The sequence below is a fragment of the Xenopus laevis genome, chromosome 5L (genome assembly GCF_017654675.1).
Source record: "Xenopus laevis strain J_2021 chromosome 5L, Xenopus_laevis_v10.1, whole genome shotgun sequence".
Classification (NCBI taxonomy): domain Eukaryota; kingdom Metazoa; phylum Chordata; class Amphibia; order Anura; family Pipidae; genus Xenopus; species Xenopus laevis.
The window spans coordinates 93,633,506-93,659,385 of NC_054379.1; the positions used below are offsets into that span (position 1 = coordinate 93,633,506).

Here is a 25,880-nt window from a genome sequence, read left to right on the forward strand (position 1 = left end):
GGGGGGAATATATATAACTTCTATATTTGGAAACTTGAAAAGTAGAAAGTTCTCCTGGTTAAAAGGTAATCTAAAACACTCTCTCATCCCATTATGTGAGCAGAGCCTTTGAAACACTTTTTCAGATCAGCTGTTTGATACAATACAGCTGATACAATAGTTGTTGCTAAGAAATGTATCAGTGTTGCAAACTGAAACAGTTCAAAGTCTGTACTTGATTCACTGAGCTGCCAGACTGAAACACCAAAGAGAGTAACATTAGAGGTTTATTCCTCTAGTTGTGGAGGGGTCACATAGATGTGCACCCGGCTGCTTCCACGGATTGAGGTAGTTGATTGGGTGACAGATGGAATGGCAACTCCTGGTACATGCCAGAGGATAAGGGCAAAAGAGCATTTACACATGCCTTTCTCCTTGGATGAAACCTGTTGCAGTTTGCTTGCAGCAGACAGGACACCTCATTACACAGTGAATATTTTATTTGCCTTTATGAAATAAATATATGAAGGCAGCCCTCCTACTGTTTGTGAAACATCTTGATTTATGTGTTTTGTTCCCCACAGAAATAATATAAGACCTTGTTGTTCACTGCACTATAATTGGAATTCCTTATGGCAAAAAAGAGAGAGACGTTATGGGGAAAATAAAATGTAATATTATGATATTATTATACATGATATATGTTTGGATCTTTGGAGCTAGTGGCAAGATCAGCTGTCAGCTTATTGAACAGATATAAGTATATTAGCAGCAGTGAGACGCAGGTAAGGACGTGGGTGGAGTTTGAGCTGCTGATACAAAATTCTGCCTGTCTAGTACTACTTTGTGTGGATGAGCTAGACCAGGGGTCCCCAACCTTTTTTACCTGTGAGCCACTTTCAAATGTAAAAAGAGTTGGGGAGCAACACAAGCATGAAAAAGTCCCTTGGGGTGCCAAATAAGGGCTGTGATTGGCTATTTAGTAGACGTATGTGGACTGGCAGCCGACAAGAGGATCTACTTGGCACTATACTTAGTTTTTATGCAATTAAAACTTGATTCCAAGCCTGGAATTCAAAAATAAGCATCTGCTTAGAAGAAACTGAGAGCAACATCCAAGGGGTTGGAGAGCAAAATGTTGCTGACAAACTACGGGTTATGGATCACTGAGCTAGACACTCATCCCTCATTTCAGCCACGACACATCTACAGGTTTTAGGTAAACATTTTTTTTTCCTGGAGCACTGTCAATTTTAAAGACGGGGGCCCAGTATACTAAAAGGTGTATATGACATAATATGGCTCCTTAAAATTTTAATTTTGGAAAAACAGTCAAAAATAAAAACAGGAAGCAAAGATCATTATATCTGCTGTACTATCTGAACACTTTAAAAGTAAAAAAATGGTTTGGAAAGTGAATAACCCCTTAAACTAGATTTGGCTAAAAGATATCAAGCCTGCCACCACGTCAAGGTAGGCTCACTGAGCAGGTCCCTAACTACTCTAACCATCTTATTATTTCCTATTATACTATCTGCTGTGCTAACCTGACTTCTAGTAACATATGGTCCAGGGGAAGGCAAAAAACCCAACGGAAACAACTCAATAGTTTGTTTCTGTCAGGGAAAAACTCCTTCCTATAATTCCTGGAACAAACTCAAAAGAATCTCTATGTCCTATGTATCTAATTTATATTAAACAATACGTCCTACTATTAGTTCTATCATTTTATGTTTATTTGATCATACTCTATTATGTTAGATTCTATTTCTTGTCCTATCTTACGGCTTCTTCTAAAAAAATTTTTTATTTATTATTGTTTTCTTACTTTATCTTATGACATTTTATGTAAAAAGTATGGTTCTAAGAATAATATCTTATCTTTAATCTCTACTATATATTCTTATATTTGACCGTTTACTCCACCTTGTCGTAAATGCCAATATTATTATATTCTATATTTAAACTTCATCCTTTTTATTTTATCATGCTATCCTTTCTTATTAAATATTCTACCATTTGCTCCTCTTTTCTTGTATTTTAATTTCTAATATCTTAGCATTTATCTTATCCTATCATGTGTTACCATAATATCTTATGTATGTCATACTAATATTTTATTTAATATTGTAAACTATCCTACTTAATGGTCTAATATCCTATCATATATCATATGACATTATCAGTTCATGCTGTTTGATCTTATTTTTAAGTGATCTATTTCCTACTAGCTTACTTTATATTTGCTTCTTTTATATTTGATATTATTTTATATATATTTCCAACCTATTGTATCCTAGCTTATTTTAATCTTCTTATCTTCTTTATAGTTATATTTCTTGGTTATTTTATGTTGTTTAATCTCAATCTATTTATTGTTAGCATAATTTATATTTGCATCTTTTATACATTTTGTTATCCTATATTTATTTCCATCCTTTCTTATTGTTAACCTTACTATACTCTGCACTAACATTTCTACTATTACCCTAATTCTAGTTTGTTTTTATACTATCTGTTTTATAAGAGCCCTTTAGTTATATCATTTAGCCAAAACATATATAACCAAAGGATCCCAGCTCTTGTAATCATTTTAAAATACTTACCACCATTTAAAAATACTTACATCAGTTCCTCTTACACATTTATATGAGGGTTAGAGAGGGTAGCTTAGTAAGTCCATACAGAGATACAACTGATGGTAGGCCAGACCCAATGTTTTCACCTGAAGAAGTAGAGCCAGTAATCCGTTGAAGGGACAGTCGAAGCTGATGGTAGTTCTGGTGATTTTCACAGATGGAGATGGAAGTATAGGTGATGAAGTAGCTTTGATGGAAATGCAAGATGGATTTGATGGTAGCTCCAGAGATGGATTTGATGGTGGAGCTGAAGACTTTGAGTTGGCTGCTGAGCTTTATGTAGCAATGATGCATTAGATGAAGCTGATGGTAGAGCTTCAGATGGAACTGTGAATTCATACAGCAGACTGGTGGGATTTTAAACAAATTATGCTGTTTTCTAGTTTAGATGGAAACTTGGACTTGGTGTATCCTCTCCCACAGTTGTAGTGAGTGGGCTTATGCCTGCCAGCTGGGGCTCAGATATGTGAAGTCCTGAAGATGATAGCTGTTAGGTGAGGTGCTGTCACTCTTCAAGACCTCCAAGGCACTGACTTGAATGTTCACATCAGAATTCTAGAAAAAACATGAAACTGTTAATTACCTTATATGGTTAATGATTAACTTCAATCAATAAGACCTTTGAGTGTTTTATTGTGTGTGTGTGTATATATATATATATATATATATATATATATATATATATATATATATATATATATATAAACTTTTTTTTTGAACTTTAGAAAATAAAGGTGCACACCAATCTCTGTGTTTCTTTTCTCTGTGTTTCATGTAAAGGACAAGAAGCACTGATTCTTTGAGAGGTACCTCATATAGTTATGGTTTTTGTCCAGGCCCTCTCTGAAAAATAAAGCACCAGTTTCTATAGAAACACCATCCCACCATCTTAATTTTATTTCCCCTGGATCTTGGATAGGCTTGCATATGTGCAATATACGAAAATCAGAAGATGTGCCTTGAGAAGCTTCACTATATATGTGTTGTGTACGTAAGACAAATTTTATCTACCCTTCTGACTATTTAAGTAAAATGGGTACACAGTTTTTTGACACATTATTATCTAAGTGGCCACTGCTTTTTACTCCTTGCTTTGCAGTCAGATAACTTTATAAATACTCCTGGAATGTAGATTGCATCATGTAGTGATATGTGGTATTAAAGGCATTTTTTGTATAGCTTGATAAATAGGTCCAAAATAGTAAACTGTGTTTGTAGTCTTTATCATACAAAAGGTACAATAGGTAGTTCACTTCTAGAGCTCTTCCTGTTATATAGGTGCATAAAGACAGACATATTGCTGGATATCTAGTGTGCTGAACTGTTAGATAAACTAAAGAGTGTAGCTTAGAATCCATGGTTTCACAATATTTCAGTCATATACTTACAGGTTCTGGCTGGAAAGGTGGTTCAACATTTTGTCTTTCTACTTCGATCCAGTTAATGGATTTGAAAAAGGGGTGTCTCCTTATATCCCCCTTGAACCCAAGCCGCTTGTATGGCTTCTTCTTTAGGAGCTAAGGGAACAAAAACAAGTGACTTACTGCTACTAATAGAAACCAAAACTACAGTCCATATAAATGCCATATATATCCTAATCAGATGCACTGGCACCCACCTTTTCCAGAAGATCTTGCAGTTCTGTACTGAGCTGTTCTGAATAGCTGGGCTGGCAATTGAGGATAAAATGGATGCATTTCTCTGCTTTACGGCCTTCATAAAAAGGTGATCTTCCAGTGGCCATTTTGCACAAGACAATCCCAAAAGCCCACCAGTCTACTGCTGAATTATAGATGTGACACTGGACCATCTGAAATACAAAGAACAGTTAAAAAAAGGTTTAAAAACAAATGTCCACAAAGATCTGTGCAGGCAAAATATTTGATGTAGTTTAAGTAGATAATGACAACAGTGTTGTACGTGTAATAATCTCTCACAATTCCTGCAGAACCCGTAAAACCTTGGGGTTGCATCACTGGGCCCACTATGTCTGTATGCAAATAGTCCACAGATCTGATTTTGCTCTGCATTCCTATTCCCTAACTAGCAGAAACCCACAACCCAAAATACAGAAGCTAACATTCAGTGCTGACATTCTGAAGCAGAGAGAGGAACCCAGGATGCTGAAAGTCAAGAATATGCCTTTAGGTAGATAACAGCTGTATATATATAGAATAAATAATTGGCTTCTTCAATCTGTCAGCATCAGGTTAAGATGCAGATTATTGAGCCACTGATAAACATTATATGGAGTGTGCACTCATTGAAATTGTTGTCATATTCTGTGCATTACATATATCAGTAATAAGTCTCTCACCTCTGGGGCCATGTTGTGCAATGTCCCAATTGATCCTGAGATGGTTTTGTTGCCAAATACGTTCTCAGCAGCCAATCCAAAGTCAGCAATGTTGATGTGTCCCTTGTTGCTGAACAGAATGTTTTCTGGTTTGAAGTCTCTGTAAAGTAAAGTACAGGTGTTACTTCATAATTCTGTTTGTATGGCAGAACTTGTGTGGGGTTCACTTCTACATAGGAAACACTTTATGGACATTTTGAGGGCGAAAGAATGGCAGATTGGAGTTTAATACCTTTGAAAATCCAAAGGGTGTTCAAAATCTATGGAATGTCTTATTGGTCAGATAGATTGTTTTGCCATTATGGGAGGGGAGATCAATGTTACCACCTGTCTATCTGTTAAATGGCTGCTGACATTTGTACAATATTGTCATTTTTAAAACATTGAAAGGGCCATATATAGCCTATCCCTACCATAACCTATATATTACATGGGTAACTTCATTTATAAGGGGTTATTCAAATTCAATTTGGACACATGTGCAACAGTACTAAGCACCACCACTAGGAATTAGGCAGCCCTGTCCTTTCCATCTTCCATAGGTGCTCCATCCAGTGGCAGGATGCAGATTGTAGATTGCACCTAATTTTTTGCACTTTGACCCCTGCAATGCAACAATGCCAATAATACCAACCATTAAATATAATACAGAAAGATCACATCTTAAAAGAAAACTGTTCTTACCGATGGATAAATCCTTCAGAGTGCAGAAATTGCAGGCCACACACCATCTCAGCTGCGTAGAACCTTTGAAAAAATTAGGAAAAAATGCACAATGGATATATATTCTTTACCTTATACCTTTAAAGGACAAGCATGGCTTAATTATTGGGGGTATAATTTTGTGCCAGGTGCTGGTAAAGTGATTGTGTTGCTGCTACAATTGGGCTAAATTTTGTTGCCATACTGCACATCGTTTGGCTGCTACATGAAGAAAAACTCCAGGCTGTATGTCACTTACACTACGGAGTCCATTTCCAGATTGGCTCTGTTGTTGAGAAGATCTTGTAGGCTTCCTCCACTTGCATATTCCATCACGATAAAGGCATGCAGCTGGATAGAATGACAAAATAAAAGCATCTGTACCGATACCGGTTGCACAACAATTTTAAAGGAAAACTAAACTCAATTAGTGACTATACACTCCCTCCATAGGCCCCTCTCCTGAACTGCTGCAACCATACTTCTGAAAGTGACCTTGCACCATTGTTAGTTACTGCAAAATACTTCTGCTTCAATTCTGCTCCCTGGCACTGATCACCGAATAGAAACATGTGCCCTGGAAGCCAGGACCAGATTTGCCACCAACCCCGCTATGTAGCTCAGCCGTAATAAGACAAGTACAGAGTAGCAGAGTCATTCTCAGGAGCATGATTGCAGTGGGTTTGGAGCGGCCCTGTGTGTGCGGCCATATGGTCAATAACTGGGATTTTATGCTGTAAAACAAAAACTGTTAAGACTAAAAAAACATTCTCTTTGGAACCAAAAGTAGGACCCCAATATGCAAAGATTTGAAAGGAAAGATTTACGATTAAACGTACTTGATGCGTTTTACAACCAACCCTTGAAAAACAACCATGTGTGCTAAATGATGCATTATGCAAATAAAGTTCCCAGAAATAAGAGGGATCTATTATCCAGAATGCTCGAAAACAGGGATTTTCGGGAATCTTTCCGTAATTTGGCTCACCATACTTTAATGCTACTAAAAAAATATATGGATTGATGCAGGTTAGTTAGGATCAAGTACAATGTACTGTTTTATTATTACAGAGAAAAAAATGAAATCATTTATAAATATGTTCATTGATCCTATATCTGTACTTTGCTATATCTCCTCGTGGCTATGTGTAGGTGCCACAAGTATTAGGAATACAACAACAATAATAATGGGTAAATACAATGCCAAGATGAACTATAGAATATTTTATGGTCAGCAACATTTTTAGCTTTTTTTCATGTATTCATGTATAATGTAAGACATCCTTGGCAGTAACTAGGCCTCCTCTTCATTTGAATTCAGGTATCAATTTGCTGGGCCCTTTCAGACTCACATAGGGATATTCCCTTCCCTCTAATTAAAATGTATGTCCTTTTAGGAAGAGGCCACTACATCAACACACCTCACTGCAATATGACACTTAATTGTACCTGTGTTTGGAATGCTGCATGGATGTTGCACAGGAAAGGACATTTCCAAGCCAACTTCATCACCTTCACTTCAGTCTCATATCTTTCTTTAAGCGAGATGTTTTCTTTCTTAAGGATTTTAATTGCCACTGGTTTCTTTCTGTCGGGCAATGATGCTAACATAACCTAAAAAAGAGAGGGTATAAATGATACAAAACCACCACAAGGTGCACATTTTTATATACAGACCCAGGACCACCGTGAAGGGGTAGAAATTAATCAATTCAGTCACTCAAAGGGCCAAGAACTCAAGCTACTTTTCCTAGATCCCTGGCATAATCAGGTATTGCTTTGTGAAAGCCACACAATAATTATTTGATAGCTAGCAAATACACTGATTGGAATGTGCCCTACATAATTACACCTGTATAATGATAATTATCTTTAGTAATATATAATGATAATTATCATTATACAGGTGTAATCTTGTGATCTTGTTCCCAAACCCCATTGCCTTTTCTTCTGTCTGTAGCTTTTAACCCCACCCGTTGAGAAAACTGTTCAATAAATATTGATAATAATAATAAAAAAAAAATGTAAAAACATAGTGGCAGTATGATAGTTCTAACCCCAAGGCCCTTGTTCTTAACTGTATGGGCTATGTGTAATGGCAGATAAGTAAAACATGTATTGCTCACATTGCCAAATGATCCATTGCCCAGCTCCTGATGGAAATTGTAGCTGGAAATGTCCAGTGGATCACATCTTTCTTCATCCATGTGTGGTCTCTTCCAGGCACTTCCTCCTTCTGTTAGAAAAGAAATTATGTTAATAGTTTATATTGCAAATATATAATACAAATCTTACGGGTATAACACTGAGAATCTCTATATAAGAAAACAAAATTGAAAGAACAAGCTCAAATACCTCTTTTTCCCTGACTTAGGAACAGGTTGCTGTGGTATTTACTATTAAAGGTCATCGTCATAACTTATTTTTTTTTGTAGATTTAAGGTATCATGATCGAAATTATGGAAAAATAAAATTAATCCTGAAAACAGTTCATCCCAAGTATTCCACTTAATAGATCCCAGACAGCATTATAGACAAAGCAATGGCAAATTATGCAACAAGTATAAAGGGAGACAGGCCAGAACATCCTGCCCATAAGAGCTTACAATCTAGAGGTTAGAGTACAAATTTTAGAAGAGGCATGGCTTTGAGACAGTGTTGCACACTACAAATGATTCTGCTAGAAACTGTGCTAAACATTAGAAGGGCTGACATGGGCATTGCAGCTCTTTAGGGAACAACACAGTAGTGAGACTTTGGAGGGATCAGGATTTGTTGACTATAGTGACTAGATACATAGATCCACCCTTTAGTCTTTGAAGAAGCACCCTTTAGCCAAGTCCCCCTTAGCTCATGAAATCTCACCCAACTGACAAGCTGAGTCAGTTATGGACCAGTGACAGCTTTCCCTTAGAGTGATTGTGCTCCAATGTCACTGTATCTAATACATTAAATACCATGTTACAGTCAGGCTGGGAATTTGCCTTTGCCAATGAGGTCAAAATATGATGTCCTGTGGCTAATAGCCATGGGTATAGGTAACAAGCTTGAAGAGACAGTTAGAGACAGTTACACTATGTTATGGGATAGTCTGATCCTTTTTACCTTCTGCTTCATCCCTGTCGCTGCTTCTTGGTCTTTTCCACCTTTGCTCTTCCTTCTTCTCATACAAGAGCCTCTGTCTCCTCCTCTCCCTCTTCCTCCTTCTCCTCTCCCTTGCTCGCTCTGTCTTTTGGTGGGGTCTTTTGTTGTTTGTCTCTGGGCTTTGCTCCCTCTTTCTCTTAACCCTCTCATGTGTTTCCATCCTGCTGTCCTCCTCAAGCTGAGATCTTATTTGCTTGATCATATTGATTGTAGAGTCCATCCTGGATAAGTTCTTTTCTTCTCACTGTAAAAAAAATCGCTTTGGAAGACGCTAAAATCTCCAGAATCTCTAAATGCTGGTGCAGCACCAAAGACAACCAGGGTCGTTGCAACCAACTGTTACTTTGCAAGGGATCATGGGTATATAACAGGAAGTGTGCATACCATGTGACCAACTGCCATGCTGCTGCAGGTCATGGGGCCCTATGCCTAAAGCTTAGTATGTAAAAAAGGAGAAGGAAAGGTGTTTTTACGTGGGGGTGCCAAAAGTTAGGCACCCCAAGTGGTTGCATTTACTTATATAGCAAATAGCTGACTTTTTTATTAAAGATTTTGCTCTACTGTGCATGCGCAACCACGAGAATAAAAAAGAACCTGGAAGACGATCGATCATTGGTGCTCGCTGGAAGAATCCCGGGCCAGTGCAGTTTTTTCCTGATAGGAAGTAAATGCGATCACTTGTGGGTTCCTAACTTTTGGCACCCCCAAGTATAACAGGGCTTTCCTTCTCCTGTAACTGTAAGGGCACCTATCTCTTCAAAATAGTTTCCCCCACCTTTGCACATTTTTAGAAGGCGCACTACTAACAGTGATGGGCCAATCTGTCCCATTTTGCTTCGTCGAATAATTTGCAAAACGTTGAATAAATTAGCAAAACGGCAAAAAATTTTATAACTAATTGAAGTCAATGGGCGACAATTTTTAACATGAGCGTCAATTTTTATACACGATTTTGTCCATATGCATTAAAGTCAACAGGTGTCTGAATCATTTTGACGGAGTCAATTTTTATGCATGCGCCAATATTTGTCATGGTGAATTTTCCGTGGGAGAATTTCCCGTGGGACAAAACATTTGCAAAAACATTTGTGGGCATTGAAAAAGTGCAAATCCCCAATATGCCCACCTTGAGGTGTATTAAAGATCAAAATTGTTTTTCATTGCAAGCCCCATTCATGCAACTATATAAGATTTGAATGTTAACTTTAAAAGAAAGCCCTTTAAGTGCCTTTGGCACTAAAGTCCCTTAAAGCCACTACTGTAACATCTGCAATTCTCTGCATTAATTCAAAAAACGCCTGCTGACTTTGTTTTGGGCTCTTAAACTGAGGGTTATTAAATAATTGTTGCTTTATCAGCCTTTGCAACTATTTGCAACTATTTTAAGTGCACTGTTGACATTTGCAGGCATCTAACAAAAAACAAAATAAAGTTCCTTGTCTGAATACTGATAAATCTGTCCCACTTTATCCTAAGATGGCAGTTTAATTGATGCTGAAGATACAATAACTGTGAATTTTGTGTAATATTTATCTTGTTCTTTGTTTACTTTGCTTTTATTGCCACATGGCCTGATGGAGTACATCTTGCTAAACCATATTTAAAAGATCCTATGATGGTTTATGTCGACTTAGCTGTGAGTGTCTAAACATCTTAAAAAAGGGGGGGTCATTTTTCTGTTAAAAATTATTTAACCGATTCCATCTAATTACTAAATGAACCTCAATGTGCTGGCTAGAACAGTGATGCATGGGTGGGCTGGAAAATGCTGAATAGCCAAGAACGATGAGTGTACAAATCAGATTTTATCTGACAGTGACAGTGCTGGCACAGGGTGGATTTTAACCTGAAAACATGCAAATGTGAAACTACACCATGTAGGGCTAATATGTGCTCAGTTTTAAAAGGCTGTACCAAGTAGGCTTGGAAATTATCTGGAAGTCCTTTCTGCAGTTTACATAAATCTACCACTAAGAGAAAACCAATCAAGGTACAAGCCAAGCTAAATATTAAGGAACAGTGGACTTGCTGGGCTGAGTAACACTGAGGACCTTTCGTATATTCTATTCATGCTTTCAGCAGAGAACTGGGACATTTTTCAGGCCTGTGAAAATTCACTGTAGGTTTTTGCAAGCTACCCCCACGGGTAAGAACCAAAACCAATACAATAATAAAAATAAGCCAGGTCAATTGCAGGAACAGAAAGAAAGGGAGAACGTATAGGTAAAGGTGAGCAAAATGTAATATAATGGAGTATAGAAGAGTAATGGCGTATAGAAGAGCAGTTTGGGAAGCAAACGAAAAACAACTTGGAGATATAAAAATTGGAATAACAGTAGTGTAGGACAGAATAGCAAAAAAAGCAGCGAGTGAGAGATAAGGGAAGAACAGGAGGTAGAGGAAAAAGAGCAGAATTGGAAGACCATTGTTAAACAAAGTTCATATAACTTGTCCATATGTTTTGGTTTCCCAGTTTTACATTACAAATGCCTTGTGAGAAGTGTGATTATATAGTTCAGATCCATTTACAGGTATAGAACCTGTTAACAGTATGCTTGGGAGTTGGGACCTGTGATTTTCAAGATAACAGATCTTTCTGGAATTTGGATCTTCATACCTTACATCTACTAGAAAATCATGTAAACATTAAATAAACCCAATAGGCTGGTTTTGCTTCCAATACGGATTAATTTTATCTTAGTTTGGATCAAGTACAAGGTACTGTTTTATTATTACAGAGAAAAAGGAAATCATTTTTAAAATTTGGATGATTTGGATAAAATGGAGTCTATGGGAGACGGGCTTTCCATAATTTGTAGCTTTCTGTATAACAGGTTTCTGGATAATGGATCCCATACCTGTAAAAGGATATTGCTATACATTTCAGGGTAGTCGGGGGTAGTAGCTTTGCTCAGGGCTCACCATTACTTTAAATCACTGAGATTGCAATAGTTTTACTTACATATATGTGGTGCTAATTTTGGATTCTCCAACCCAGGCTTAAAACAAAATCCACTTTGGCAGTTTAACAATTCATAATTAAAGATCTGCATTCCTGTAGTTATATTGAACAGTGAATCCAGAATACCGGTACTGTTTGTTTTTATCTTTAAATAGTATTAACTCCATACCTTTAGTTGATCCATATGTATTTGAATGTTTTTCAGTAACACAGCAAGTATTGGTTATTCCAGAAGAAGAACAAAGAGCTTGGTATTGCACTTCATTGACTCTTTAAAACCTCAAGATAAAGTCATTGTATTTGTATAACTGATATTGTGATTAAAAAAGCGATTCACAAGGGTCGAATATCGAGGGTTAATTAACCCTCTATATTCCACTGGGAATTAAAATCCTTCGACTTCGAATATCGAAGTCGAAGGATTTAGCGCAAATAGTGCGATTGAACGTTCGAAGGACTATTCCTTCGATCGAACGATAAAATCCTTCGAATCGAACGATTCGAAGGATTTTAATCCAACGATCGAAGGAATATCCTTCGATCAAAAAAACTTAGGAAAGCCTATGGGGACCTTCCCCATAGGCTAACATTGAGTTCGGTAGCTTTTAGATGGCGAACTAGGGGGTTGAAGTTTTTTCTTAAAGAGACAGTACTTCGACTATCGAATGGTCGAATAGTCGAACGATTTTTAGTTTAAATAGTTCGATTCAAAGTCGTAGTCGTAGTCGAAGGTCGTAGTAGCCCATTCGATGGTCAAAGTAGCCCAAAAAACACTTCGAAATTCAAAGTTTTTTACTTCAAATCCTTCACTCGAAGTTAGTGAATCGGCCCCTAAATGTTTAAATTAATTTCTAGTAGACTTAAGGCATGAAGACCCAAATTATGGAAAGATCCGTTATCCGGAAAACCCCAGGTACCGAGCATTCTGGATAACAGGTCCCATACCTGTATTGCATGATACGCATTGGACATTGAAAAAAGCATGCCTCTTGATGTAAACACTTTACATCTAGCATTTAAAAATGCATTGCTTAGCAATCCTGACACTGTATAAACTAATGTAAAAAAAAAATGATTGAGAGAAAGTGCAGAAATGTATTTTCTCAATTGTGTTTAACCACACAATCCTTAAAATAAATCTAAAAGCTGTTTTAGAGGATAAAAAAAACATCCAGATGCATTCTATACAGCATCCATAGTGGCCTCAAAGCAAGTGCACACTTTTAAATTTCTATAGTGACATAAAATCACACGGTTACTGAAAAACAATGTGCCCACTTCTCTGCCCCATAGCAGTGCACCTTCTTTGCCTATATTGTTTTTTATCCTATACAACTTCCTGACTGCCACTGTCCCTTCACTTCTTTGTGAGTGAGTTCATCCCTCTTACCACTTAGCCAAGTACTCTACCCCCTTTGCCTCTGCATACTCTGTCCTTCTTTTTATCTATGCTCTCTATTTTTCCCAAGACTTTTTATCCCTTTCCCAAACAGTGCATCTCTACAGCTGAACCTGCCCAGTATTGCAGATGCAGTCCCCTTCCACCACTAGTGCACTGTTTTCTCCATTACCTCAACTAGTGCATCCTCAGGTCCACCTTCAAACTTTATATAAGACATCCTGTTTTGCTATCAAAAGCTCAGTATCTTCTCCTATAAGAATCTTAATCCAATTTCACTTCTCACTTGAAAACGCTAAAGGGTAAGGTATGAAGCAAGGAATCTCCCCATTTGCCTTTGCCCTTAAATTCATGTTTTGTTTTAGTGCAGATGACTTATCAAGTGACTTTAGCTTGCAAGGAATTCCAGTTCAGTCTCTGCATGGCAACAGAGAGCAATGTGATCGAGAGCAAGAACTGGATGACTTCAAAAAGGATAAAATGTTTGGAAAAGGCTTTTCGCTGGGGCTTAACACAGGAGAAAAATGGGACATCTTTAAAATGTTTCTTGTATTCCCCTTGTAAGCAAGGAATGTAGTCGCAACACAAAATCTTTGTGGTTCGACAAGTGTTGGTGTTGGGTAAGAAAAGACATACTTTTAAGGCATTCAAGTTAGCTGAAATATTTATCAGGTAAAAGGAAGCCAAAAAATCATGCAAAGAAAGCTATTGGACAAGCCAAAATTGGAAAAAAGGGTATTGCAGCGAGGAGTAAAATAATTCAACATTTTTTTTACCTATTTAAATAGTAGAAAAAAGTAGGAAGGGATGGGACCCTTAATATCAGAGGGGGGTCAGTTGGTTGATGAGAACAGAGAAAAAGCAGAGTTTTGGCTGTCTACACAAATGAAGAATTAATGAAGGTTTCCTTCTTAATGGTCCCAGTTCTAGTAATACAACTACTGATGCATGGTTCATGCAAGAGGAAATTCAAAAGAGGCTAGAACATGTAAATATAAACAAAGGTCCGGGACTGGATGGTATTCATTCCAGAGTACTTATCGAGCTTAGCTCAGTGATCAGGGCCAGATTTACATAGCGGGCACTCCAAGACCTGCTGTCGTTCATCGCCCCCCATTCCCCCCCTTTATTTGTGCAAATTTTCAGAGCAACGAGCGCACAGGAAGTTTCAAAAACTATTGTATCACATGTGCATCCCCAGTGTTTCTAAACCAATGTGGGTGTGGTTGGGCAGCATGCACCCCGGGCCTTGGTGGTCGTACCACAATTCCGGGCCTGTACATGATTGCCAAACCTCTTTACTTAATTTTTCAGTATTCATTGAGGTCTGGCATAAACGATTTGCGAATTGCTAATGTGGTGCTTCTATTCAAAAAGGAATTCTGTTCTCAGCCTCAAAACCATAGGCCAGTTTGTCTGATGTCAGTGATATGAAAGCTTTTCAAAGTGGTATTAAGGAATAAGATACTTGGCTTCATTGCAAATCACAATAATATTCCAGCAGGGTTTTTTGTGCGATAGATCTTGCCAGACTAATTTAATTACCTTGTATGAGGAGGCAAGCAGGAACCTCAACTCTGGGATGGCAATGGATGTGATCTACTTGGACTTTGCTACAGCATTTGATAAAGCACCACACAGAAGGTTACTGATTAATTAAGGAATGGTGGCTTAGAACATAGTATTTGTACTTGGATAGAGAACTGGCTGAAGGATAGATTACAAAGTGTGGTAAATGGAACATTTACTAGTTGGACCAGTATTGTTAGTGGAGTACCACAGGGGTCTGTACTCTATTTTTTTGAAATTGCCTCACGAGGAAACTTCGGGCAACTTCAAAAACAAAGTGCTACAAGTGCCATCCCGTCGGCTAGAATCTAAATCATGGGCGGGATGTCACTCGGAGCACTTCTCGGAAGACTTTTCAGGGAGATTAGTCACCCAAAGAAGAGGCGTTTTGACACTGGGCGACTAAATCTCCTTGAATCTTCACGTGTGTCTCTGCCATAAATTGTGCAGAACTAAATAAGTTCTATGCAGGATGCTGCCACTTTGCAAAGTGATTTGAATACATTTAAAACTTTACAACAAACTGGAAATGAGGTCCAATGTTGATAAATGTAAGGTTATACACTTTGGTAGAAATAATATAATTGATGGTGTGTTGGGAGTATCCTTAATTGAGATGGATCTGGGAATTTTAGTAAATAAGAAGTTGACTTGCATAGAAATGGGCATCAATTCAAGGGATGAAAAACCTAATTTTGCCTCTTTATAGGCAGTTTTAGGCTCCAGTCCTTAACAGGGATATAAATGAGCTGGAGAGAGTGCAGAGAGTGCAGAGACATGCGGCTAAACTGGGGTTAGAGAGATGAAAAAATTATTATAAGACTGTCAAGGCTGGGTGGTTTTCTCTGGAAAAAAAAGGGGACATGATTACACTTTGCAAGCTTCCATTAGAGGGAATTATAGACAGGAATCAAGCTCTTAATATAGTCAGAGCTTAAATAGATGGGTACAGAAAAGCCTGAACTAGCAGAGGCTTGGCATTAACTGTATGAAATTGATCTGGTAAAAACCTGAGGGCAAGACTTGGGAAACAAAATAGAAGTGAAAAGCAGGCAGTGACCAAGGTTGGTTGAGAAACCATCTGCAGTCAGATATCAGGAGATTGGCTCCAAGAAGGCATAAGATGCAAACTAAGACTTCAATGAGGGACAGAGAAAACAGCATAAATTTCACAAATTGTTATACTAGGTAATTGGTTAATATTTGGTTTTGGTTTTATAGGCGAGGCCTAATAGTTAAGGAAGGAATATGAATATATATCCCCTGTTGCTTGTTTCTGTGCACTAGGGCAGAAAAATGGGAACATAAGAATCTGAGTGTAGTGTAATGAAAGGATGGGCAAATGAACAGCCTGTATGCTGCCTGCAAAAAGTATGGAGTTCAATACCTTTGGAGCACAAAATATACATCTCTACTAATTATAAATATACAACTACTATGCTGCTTCTCCTTTATTTGATGTTATGTTACAGGATTCCCAACAAGGTAAATTTATTTCAGGTTATATGGGGCATTTAGGGGCACCCATCCTCAGCTCTAATCAAGATGACTTTTAATAAAAATTTGCGGGTCGTAAAATTACCTCTTATAAATTTATGAGCAGGAATCCCGAAGATCTATGCCTGTGCTGAGTAGACCAGGGAGCGTCTTTTCTATATGTGATCTGAAGCTGCCCACAAATGAGATTACTGGGTTGGGCTATTCATTATGTGGCTGAGAATCTTACCTTCCCTATTACCTGCTTCTCTGAAGTATGCTTCTTGGGGTTGGTCAACGAAATACAGTATTGTAAATTTTTCAATACAAGATGTCCTATGTTCTATGTCAAAAAAGTTGTTTGTATTTGAAATGGATTTGACAGGATTGGATTGATTGGCCCTGGTTAATGAAGTCCTAGTAATGTATACAATTGTGTTGACAAATCTGAATAAAATATGGGCCCCATACTTTGAAAACTCCTGAAGTTGGGAACTTGAACATGTGGATTACAACTTTAGTCCCGGGGCGCTTGCCTTCCTTAAGCTGGCCATAGACGCAAAGATCTGATCATTGGAGGATTCGACTTCCCCATCTCCCGACCTGTCACTAAACCATTCCGATCCCATAAAGCAGTAAAAGAACAGATCAGCCAATGTTCTGCCCCTGACAGCAATCGTTACGAAGTTATGTCTGACCAAAGTTGGTGACCGTCTCCAACTGAAAATCGTCCAATCAGCAATACATGCAGAGAAATTATCGGCAGCCGACAGAAATCTTTTAACCTGTCCGATCGACCAAACAACCGATCTCCGTGGGACAAAAAATGTTGGACTCTCCACACACGGTCCCAAAAATCGTACGAAACGAGGATTCGTACGATTGAATCTTTGCGTCTATGGCCAGCCTTAAATGTATACAATGTAATCGTGTAATATTAAATGTCTTTTATACACCGCCTATTCTGTTTCCCATTCTACTAGTATTTAGATCAGAAATAGGCTTGGTGATAACATTTATTCACTGCACTTGAATGCAGCCCATACTAGTATATCCGTACAGTATTGTATATACATATTGCGATGCTGTACAGAGTAGAAACCTTGTTCAGTGCAGATTAATTGCTTTTTTATCATGTATTAATACAGTGTTGATTGTTATGAAAGTAAGGTTTCTACATTTGTAAATGGCATGATAAGCTCTAAAGTTGAAAGCAACTTGATCTTGGTTATACTTTCACTCTAACATCGACAAAACTGCTAAGGTGTAATAGTAAATGAGCCCTGGAAGCTTTTTATTCATGTTGACCTCAATGTGCTCCATTCCTCTCAATAATCATAAACACACATAGCTAGAAATTTTCAAAGCAAATCTTTGCCAAACGTATTTTACTGAAAATCTTACTTGATTAGCACGCTCCAAGATACCGATTAATTCACCTCCAACCTTCCAATCATTCCTGGTTACCAGAGTTATTGATTCCCCTGTGCGACTGAAATAGACATTGAAATAAATATTCATGATATCATCCCTTTCAAATATAAAATCATTTTGTTTTCTTCTCTTAAGGGAAAGTCCACATACTAATAGCTACAGATCTGGTCTCATGAGGACTTGATGTTCAGGACATTACACATGTTTTAAGTTTTAATTTCCCTCGAAACATAGAGGAGTATGTTCACAGAGTTGGACGCACAGGAAGTGCAGGGTAAGATAGAAATAAAGGCTTTTTTTCCCCTTTTGCGTTTATTTTCTTTGTGCTCAGTGTCAGCAATGCTTGTCACTTGTAAATGAATATTTATTTCAATGTCTATTTCAGTCGCACAGGGGAATCAATAACTCTGGTAACCAGGAATGATTGGAAGGTTGGAGGTGAATTAATCGGTATCTTGGAGCGTGCTAATCAAGTAAGATTTTCAGTAAAATACGTTTGGCAAAGATTTGCTTTGAAAATTTTGTTTCTAGCTATGTGTTTATGATTATTGAGAGGAATGGAGCACATTGAGGTCAACATGAATAAAAAGCTTCCAGGGCTCATTTACTATTACACCTTAGCAGTTTTGTCGATGTTAGAGTGAAAGTATAACCAAGATCAAGTTGCTTTCAACTTTAGAGCTTATCATGCCATTTACAAATGTAGAAACCTTACTTTCATAACAATCAACACTGTATTAATACATGATAAAAAAGGACTATTTCCAGCTCTATGCCCTGTTGCTGTCCTTGTTTGACCCCATTTAATATCTCCTATTTAAACAACTCTATATTTGTGACTTTTTTTGTTTTCTGCCCAAGTACCTTTTCCCATTACCCAAGTGCCTTAATGTTTTTCCCCAGTCATACATGTTAAAAAAAAAAGGTATTGAATGTTTTAGCAAAATCTAAATATGTCCCCTTAAACACTTGCCTCCTCATAGAGGCTGATCAGACCAGCTTGGCATTAGCAGTAATTCAATCATCTATTCTATCTCATCTAATCTATCTAATCTATTCTGATGCTATGAAATCAGCAGAGTACTATATATTGTTTGTAATTCTGTGTACAATGTGGTACCCTTTAAAAAACTGTTCTCACTACAGATATTAGTTACATTTGTCTGTATTTCCGTTATCTTATCCTGTCCACTTTTGAATATTTTTCCTATGTTTACTGACACTGATTAATTCGGAAGTATTAACATAAATACTTAAGTACATGACTGCCAGTTAAGTGCAGGCATATTGCAACATAATGGGAAGATTGTTGTGTTGGATGGTATATATACAGAATTAAGTTACTCTTCTAAAGCTTCATATTATGTCATTAAGTTTACTCACAGACAATGAATTTTAAATATATTTACAGACATATGTACAAACACGCACTCTAATGTATCTACATTTTTATCATAGGAAGTTCCAGGGGAGCTGTTTGATATGGCTGAAAGATACCGGCAATTAAAGATAAAGAAGGATAGCGAAAGAGACCTAATACCCAGCAAAGGACCCTGGTGAGAAAACTTTTGATTTCAGAGTATGAATATCACTCTTACTAAAGAAGAGGTTATTCTAAGCAACTGATTAAACATTTTTGAATGGTTTTGAAGTTATTTGTAAATGTTCCTACAATTAAGCTGTCATATAAGCTGTTTTCAGTAGCTGCTTCATTTACAAATATAGTTGAACCTCGATTTTACATTTCCCAGGGTTCGACATCAAAACGGGTAAATTCAAGGAAATACTAAATCCACAAACTATTTTCTTTCAGTCATCCTTTTTGTCCCTGACATGCAAATCAGCTGCAGCAGCTTTAGGTACCTCTCATTTCACATTGACCTCATTCCCAAATGAAGCTCCAATCTGACACCATTGTATTTGCTTGCTAGGTAACACTAGTAATGCACATGGCTCCTTTGTCCAGCCGTAGGATGCAGGCGATTGGTGACCATATCTTTAAAAGCTCTAAATAGAAGTTTGCATTGCAGCTTTATATGCTAAGATTATCCAGCTGATTCACACATTATTCCATGTAACGTTAACAATTATACCTGTCTTATTGTTTCATTGTAATGATGTAACTGGATACATTATCTAGTAGAGGGAGTGATAAGTCTAAAGCAACTGGATTTTTCTTGAAAGCATTTCACCTCTGTTCAACCGTGTGGCTTTTTAAATCCCTATGGGTAATAAGAGTCACCACCATCCAATCTCAGTGGTTCCAGTGAAATTATTCAGGAAGGTGTAAACTAAAACGGAGAGTTGGGAAAGTGTGATCCAGTCACAATTGGGCAATGAATCCCATTGAATCAGGAGTTTTTCAAATTATTTGAATGTGGGTATGAAATGTGAAACAGCCGGGGTAAGGGTGTTAAAGCAACATTGTATGTTGCTAACAAGGGTCTGATAAGAAATGGTTGTCCCGGTTTGTGACATAAATGGCCTCTTTCACTTTACTTTCAAACCATTATGTCTCTGCAGTCTAAAATATGTGCATTTCCCTTTTCTTTAGATATAGATAGACTGCTTGTCCTGATATGTTAGCTTAACTGAGTGGTGGACCTTTTGGGTATAAGGACTCATTTTGGCAGTTCCTTCTCTCCTACAGAAGCATGCAGTTTGCATCAAACTCTCAGACCATAATACTGTATATACAGGTCTGGACTGGGAGCCAAAATAGGCCCTGGTATTCCAAGTAAACAGAGGCCCAAATAGCCCTTCACTAGCCCACTAAATAGTGACTGTCTATTGGCACCTCTGGCATTTGTCAGAACCCACAGATTGCCTGCATGTATAGGTATGCCCGCTGGTGCTGTGGAATATACACTGTTTGATTGCTGCTACTTGTGACAGTGATAAAATATCTAATAGCCTTTCCAGACTATTTCCCATTTGACTTGGGGTAGACTGGCACCTGCTGCTAGGTTTGGAAACCGTCTGTTCTTATTTATGTGAATAGTAGTGGTGTTCTGCTTGCCGCTATCTATTGTAAGAAATAAATTATCAAATCCAGTGTTATACTAATATAAACTTACACTCAGCTTAGGTGAATCAAAAATATTTCTGAATATGTCAACTGCATTGTAGTTGTAGTATAAAACACTAAGGGCCCGATTCAACTAAGCTCGTACGGTGAGGTTCTAGGAAATGACAAAAAATTGAAATTTCGAAGTTAATTTTGTGGTTTAATCTCGACCATCTAACTGGTTTAAATTCGTTCGAATTTCGAACGAATCGAACGAAGTCGAAACGAAAAAATCGTTCGACTATTCGACCATCTCGATAGTCGAAGTACTTTCCCTTTAAAAACAAACTTCCGAGCCCCTACTTCGGACCAGATAAACCCTACCGAAGTCAATGTTAGCCTATGGGAAGTCCCCCATACGGCCTTGGCTAAACTTTTGTTTCGATTCGAAGGAATTTTTCTCGATCGATTGGATTAAAATCTCTTCGAACTCGACCCAAACCGTCGACCACACAGCACAGTGACCCCGACAGCAGAAACGCGTCTTTAGCCGGGCCTAAATCTTTCACTGAATCCGATAATCAACTTCGAAGTCTCACAGGAGTTCAATCATCGAAGGGCTCGAATTTCGGCCAGAGTCATCATTTTAACGTCGACAATTGACCCTTAGTGAACTCTCGCCCCTCCAACTATAGAAAGATTTCTGCTTAATAAAGTCATTACATAAAGTTGATACCCCGCTGTATCAATATTAAAAGTACAGTATAATACATAACTGTAACCTTGTTTAAAGTTTTAAATTGAAATGTACTTTTGTTCTTTTTATTTGAGTTTAACTTTAATTATGCATATATTGTTACTTTCTGTAATAGATGCGGTAGAGAAAATTGTCACAGATGATTTTAGCTGGAAGCAAGCAGCGAATTGGTCTTGCACGTCTGCTGCTATTAAAAGTTATGTATCAGAACCCGGTTATAAAAGCTCTTTTTTTGGCGGAATATGTAGATAATATATCTTCATAAAGTCTCAGAAATTACACTGAGACTATTTATCAAAACTTGAAACTTTCTGTATCTGTACCTGGCAAATACACTGAAAAGATTTAAAACCAGTAATTTGCACATTTTTACAAGTAATTTTTGGCCAATGCAATGATACACTTGTGATCTCCATTCTGTTCTTGTCTTTGCCTTCGGCAAAGCACACAATTGGCGTTATCAAGGAAAAAATTTGACTGTATTGGACTGGCGATCTCCACCACATATTAGCAGGAATGTAAGTCTTTTGGGCCACCTCCACATTGTACCATAAGGTCACCATGTAAGGACCTCTGCACTCATGATCCAAGTCAGCAGCTTACAAGATACACTTCATCCATAGGCATAGTTACATAATATTCCCAAGCAGGATCCACAGGCTGCGTACTGTCAACCTTGTTCGTCCATCAGATCTCGCATGGCACATGCAAGTACAATGACTATGGTTCTCCCAGTGAACATACTCGTTGCTGGTACAACTATATGCACACGCATTCAGGAACTGCTCAAATTCACCACACATATCAAAAATTACTTTATTGGTATAAAGGACAACAGTTCATCTACTATTAATGCCCCTTCACGGATAATACACACGAATTTAACTTGGACAATAAGACCACTGATGCAACTTGGATATATTCTATTGGTCACTTCTATGCGGACTGTCTCATAAGAATCCGAGCAGCTCTTCCATCCATGGTATAATATTCTATCTTCAAAACTAAAGCCCTTTTGGCCTAATATCCAAGATCTAAGCAAAAAAAATTATAGATACCTACTTGCCTGTATACAACTGTTTAAGCACCAGTATCTCGTGCTCCATAGTCCACAGATGTCCAAGCGTAGGCAAGGCAGTTTGACTGCACAAACCTTCTCTCAACACCACACAGTCGCTTAACAGAAGCTGCTAAGAGCTCAACCGCACAAACCACTGCCCATCGGCAACGAGCGTTGTAGCCAAAGGACACCTTAATGGCTCTCTCGTTCAATCGGTGAACCTGAGAATAGTGCGTAACTGTTCGCCTTAAATTGTTACCGTTACGAATCGCCCAACAATTGCGTAACCTTGCGTTTCTGGTAGACGAGGTAAGCCAAAAACAGTGTGCAGTGAGGCAACCCCTGTCCTATAAGATCATATCCTCAACCCTCAAATGGGCCCACTCAGTGACTGTTAGACATTTTGCGCTAAATACATTTATTTAGTGAATTGAAGGACTGTCCATAAAGTCAATACATGTGGGAATAATCAGTTACACGTATGGGACCTGTTATACCAGAATGCTCAGGGCCCTCCCGGGGTCTTCCCAGCAATAATGATCCTTTTCCCGTAATGGAATCTTTGCATACCTGAGTCTTAGATCTACGAAAATCATACCGTAACCATTAAATTCCAAACCCAATAGGCTGGTTTTGCTGGCAATACGGAGCTACCTAACATTATACTCTCTTATTGCGATCTCAACCAGCTAAAGACACATTATTTTATATTACAGACGAAAAAGGGTCAAATCAATTCATCTTTTACAAAATTTTGATAAAATGCGAGTCTAGGGGGGAGACATCCATTCCAGGAGCTTTTTGTGATTAACAGGTTTCTGCGATCCCATACTGTACAATCATACAATTGTCACAGGACTCACTGAAGGTGGATGCTTCCTATGTGTAGGAATCTTGGCTGCTTATAGATTGTCTTGAAATGCCACAAAGGACCATGTTCCTTGTATTCACCACGTAGCAGTAGATCAGTTAACAAGTCGATCCACATCTAACTAGATCCTATAGATCATGTGTTCTCTAAAGTGCTCTCTTAGCTCTTCTTGATGGCAATTATCCATTCGCAATGCCTCATGATTCGTCATTATACTGCGTTTATCTAAAAAGCAAAGACGGCTTGCTTCCACAATGCGGCCAAATTCTAATGCCACCAAGTGAGTAAGACAGCGGCTTTCTTAAGCTCATAAACAGTTTCAGATACAGTTCTGCGCATTCATCTTTCCATGAGGTAGCCTACTATAATATTAAAATTCAATAAATCTTATTAACATTCCGTTATGACTTTGGACGAAACTGATGTAGGCTAGGGGCAGAACAGCAACACTGAACTTAAAGACACTTCGAGGCAAGATTTACATGGGCAAAATCAATTGCCAAAAAAACGATGCACGTTTCTGAACTCACATTGGTTCGAATTTATTGCTTTTGCTTGTCTATCCCTCATACGTTTCTTTTTCATTCATAGTAATTCAGTTAACAGAATATTCCTTAAACTAGGTACCAGGTACCCATTCATACATTTACAAAATGACCACGTCCTAGATTCCAGCTTCTGGCTATTACAGAATGTTTCTGACACTATGATGGGAGCGAATAAATTCATTAGGCATAGATTCACGGTTTCGCCTCGTCTGCCCAAGAATGTTTTCGCAATAAACCAGCACCAAAAGATATTGCAGGCGAGAAAATACACCAGCAAAAAAACAATCGTCGCATGCTCAAAATTGTGATCACGTCTAAATATCGGCTCGCACCGTCCATACATTACTTTGACACGCCTATTGACTTCAAATTGAGGTTTCACAACATTTTCCGGGAACCGCGACAGACTCGCCCATCACTACTTTGATACAACAAACGTTCATTTAAGTATGTTTTCAGTGGAATGGACCCAATATGCAGGTGCTTTTCCAGCAAAAAATATTAGTCTTCTCTCCTTTCAACTGGCTTTAGCAAGTAGGACCTTTTGAAAGCTGTCTTGCGCTCACTCTCCACTCTGCAAAGGCACAATTAAAGATGTTTCCCTTTACATTAATGTTTTAATTCATTCAGTAATGATAGAATATTATTTCCGATACAACATGACACGACGTTGGTGGAGTGCACTCCTGGGTTTCCCACACTCCAGAGTTGTGTCCACCTGACAGGCTGCCTCCACCTCTGAACAGGAAGCACATAGCCATTGCCTGAGTACAATTTATCCCATCCTGGCCTTCCCTCAACAGGCATCCAGGCTCTTCTATTCTGGCCAAATTACTTCTTTCTTCCAGCAGCAGCAGGGTAAACTTTTACATTCTCTCACGTCATCCTATAAACACTATGTTCACCCCCACATATGTTGAAGCAGAGCCTTTTTCAAACACTTTTTTTCAGATCGAGTGATTATAAGTGATACAATTAGTTACTGCTGAAGAAACTGTATCAAATAATGGAGCAGTTCAGAGTCATGCACCTGAATCGCTGCAGCTGCCAGACTGAAAACACACCATAAGAGAGGAACATACTTAGAGGTATGATCCTCTAGTGTGAGGGGTCACACAAATGGGCACCCAGTGCTTCCATGATTCGTAGATGATTGGTGATAGCTGGAGGCGACAACTCCTACTACATGCCAGAGGATAATGGCAAAGAGCCATTCTTACACTTGCTTGCAGGCAGGCGACAGGACCCCTCACTTACACAGTGAATATTTTATCTTGCCTTTACTGAAATTAATATAGGAAAGGCGGACCCTCCTGCGACATGTGAAACCATCGTTGAACTTCATCTTGTATTTCCACAGCAAATAATTATAAGACCTTCTGCCGTTTACTGCATTATAATGGGAACTTCCCTTATGGCAAAGTTGCGCTGCAAAAAAGAGAAATATTAGATGCTGGGAAATGAATGATAATATTATTTACATACATGAATACGTTTGGATCTTTGGAGCTGTAGCGGACAAGATCAGCTGTCAGCTTATGAACAACATATAAGTTGAATAAATCATAGCCACGCAGATCGAAGACGCACCGCTACAGGACTTTGCGAGTGCGCCAGTTTGGGCTGCTGCTACAAAAATTTCTGCACGTGTCTAGTAACTACTCTCAACCGACCCTGCTGGCAAGATGCCCTAGACCATCAGCCCCTCATCTACAGCCAGGGACAGTTGAAGGAAAAGAATCTGCTGCAGACCTCACATATAATGCACACCATCTAATTAGCTCGTAAAGAGTAAACGGTTTATTTATTTTTTTTAACATTTTTTTCTGGAGCCACTCGCGTACCACTTCATCTCTCAAGGAAATGGGGGACAGACGCTTATACACTAGAGAATGTACAATGACACCCAGATATCGCACCCCTTAAACTGTACTTAGAAAAACCAGAGTAACCACACACAGAAACATAGGAAGCACA

The 25,880-nt window shown here is 38.2% G+C and overlaps 2 protein-coding genes across 2 annotated transcripts; one reads left to right on the top strand and one right to left on the bottom strand.

The window, feature by feature from the left end:
- Positions 1-3,056: 3,056 nt before the first annotated feature.
- Positions 3,057-4,698, bottom strand: LOC121393917 (protein kinase C theta type-like). The gene is made up of 3 exons (XM_041563764.1): positions 4,237-4,698; positions 4,007-4,135; positions 3,057-3,173 (listed from the first exon to the last, which is right to left on the bottom strand). Exons 1-3 carry the CDS (start codon positions 4,426-4,428, stop codon positions 3,057-3,059), a joined length of 438 nt encoding a protein of 145 aa, XP_041419698.1. The 5' UTR covers positions 4,429-4,698.
- A 12,217-nt stretch (positions 4,699-16,915) lies between these two features.
- LOC121393918 (probable ATP-dependent RNA helicase DDX43) lies at positions 16,916-19,220 on the top strand. The gene is made up of 4 exons (XM_041563765.1): positions 16,916-16,928; positions 17,838-17,934; positions 18,046-18,133; positions 19,119-19,220. Exons 1-4 carry the CDS (start codon positions 16,916-16,918, stop codon positions 19,218-19,220), a joined length of 300 nt encoding a protein of 99 aa, XP_041419699.1.
- Positions 19,221-25,880: the final 6,660 nt, after the last annotated feature.